The 1,541-nt window shown below is 57.8% G+C and overlaps 1 protein-coding gene across 1 annotated transcript in view; it reads left to right on the forward strand.

Moving 5' to 3' along the window:
* Window positions 1-927, forward strand: part of LOC113202790 (uncharacterized) — an 11,817-nt gene extending 10,890 nt beyond the window's left edge. Inside the window, exon 3 of the mRNA XM_052270418.1 lies at window positions 841-927. Within this exon, the coding sequence (XP_052126378.1) occupies window positions 841-927 (87 nt within the window). The remainder of the gene's footprint in view (window positions 1-840) is intronic.
* Window positions 928-1,541: the final 614 nt, after the last annotated feature.

Here is a 1,541-nt window from a genome sequence, read left to right on the forward strand (position 1 = left end):
GGCGGGGTGGGGTGGCCACGCGCCGCCCTTATCAATCAAGAATATCTAGCGACAGCGGCGGAGCCCATCGCCCCGCCCCAGCCAGCCTTCGCTGCAGCAGAACAGGAAACGGCTGCTTTTGCTGCTCGCTGCTGGCTCATCTTGCGCCCTTCTCTGTACCAAGCGCCAGCAGCAGCGCCAGAACCGAGCAGCAAAGCAGCCGGGGGAAAGTTTTTAATCCTGGTGCCTCGCGCGACTGGTGTAGTCAACCCCCCCGGCCCGGCTCGGCCCCGGCCGGAGCAGCGCGGAGGCCCCGTAGTTTTAATCCGCGTCCGGATGATACACAACGGGAACTCTCGACGGCAGACGCGGAGCCAAACACGGCGGGCGGGCCGGGGGAGAGCTCTGGTGACCCGGCGCTGCAAGTTGTTGTTGTAGGGGACCCGGGGACCCGCCTACGACCCCCGCCCCCGCGTCCCCCACCCCCAGCCCGCCGCCGCGGGTCACCAACCCCCTGCAGCGGAAGGAAGCTCCTCGTTCCTGCCATCGTCGTCGTCGTCCCCATCGTCATCTATATATTATTTTCTCTCCCCCTCCTCCCTGGAGCGGGCGCCGCGCGGAGGCAGTGAAATTAGCAGACGATAAAATAAAATACTAATCGGCGCGCGATTTGGGGTCGTTTTCCGTCGGCGCCGCCGCCGCTTCTGCCGCTCCGCTGGACCCGCGGAGCGGAGCGGAGGGGAGGCTCTGGCCCCATCCTTCATTAGCTGGCCGCGTGTCCTTGTCGTCGTTGGCAACACAGCCAGAGGCCCGAAATATGAAGTGTCAGGACTGCAAAAATACATCTTGCCCTCTTTCCAGAATTGTCTAAAAACTATGAAAACTTTCAGATCGGCTGACAGTCGTGTTTGTGAGGGTATGGGTATTGCATACGACTCTCATACCTAAACTGTGGGCTCAGTGTTTTCGCTGATTGTGGAGGGCGAACGTTTGGCTGGCGACACGGCCGATGGAGCAGCAGCAGACGGCGCCATAGGAAGACAGAGAGAAGCGGCTGAGACAGCATCCGCAGAAGACGATGCGGGACAATGGTTTTGGGAGAGCGAGCGTTCTGCGATGCGAGTGCGACAGTAGTACGGGGTTTACGCGCCTCGGTGTGAGAGACATCATTTGTCAGGGGGGAGGTAAACCAAACAAGACTGGTGGGGCGGGCGCGGGGCATCGCACAATGCAAAGGGTGGATTACGTGTCGGGGCGGCGGCAGGCGGCCCCAGCTGAAAATTCCGCCGGAAATTATTCCATGGAGTTCAAATCCCTTGAGTAATTTGGTTACATCCATGTAAAATTTTCCCTGGAACAGTGATTCCACGGGAAAGCATTGTTCGATGGAAATGGATTCCATGGAAATAATATGGCATCGGTAGTGGTCCCTGGAAATTTCTTCCATGGAAATAGCATATCGCACTTAGGTTTTGGCGACACATGATTATTTTTTGCTTGTGATTGCACGGAGATCCAGATCAATGAACACAGCACATTATTGGTAGCTTACATTCGACCAA

The sequence above is a fragment of the Frankliniella occidentalis genome, unplaced genomic scaffold, assembly GCF_000697945.3.
Source record: "Frankliniella occidentalis isolate FOCC.00 unplaced genomic scaffold, Focc_3.1 Scaffold123, whole genome shotgun sequence".
Lineage (NCBI taxonomy): Eukaryota > Metazoa > Arthropoda > Insecta > Thysanoptera > Thripidae > Frankliniella > Frankliniella occidentalis.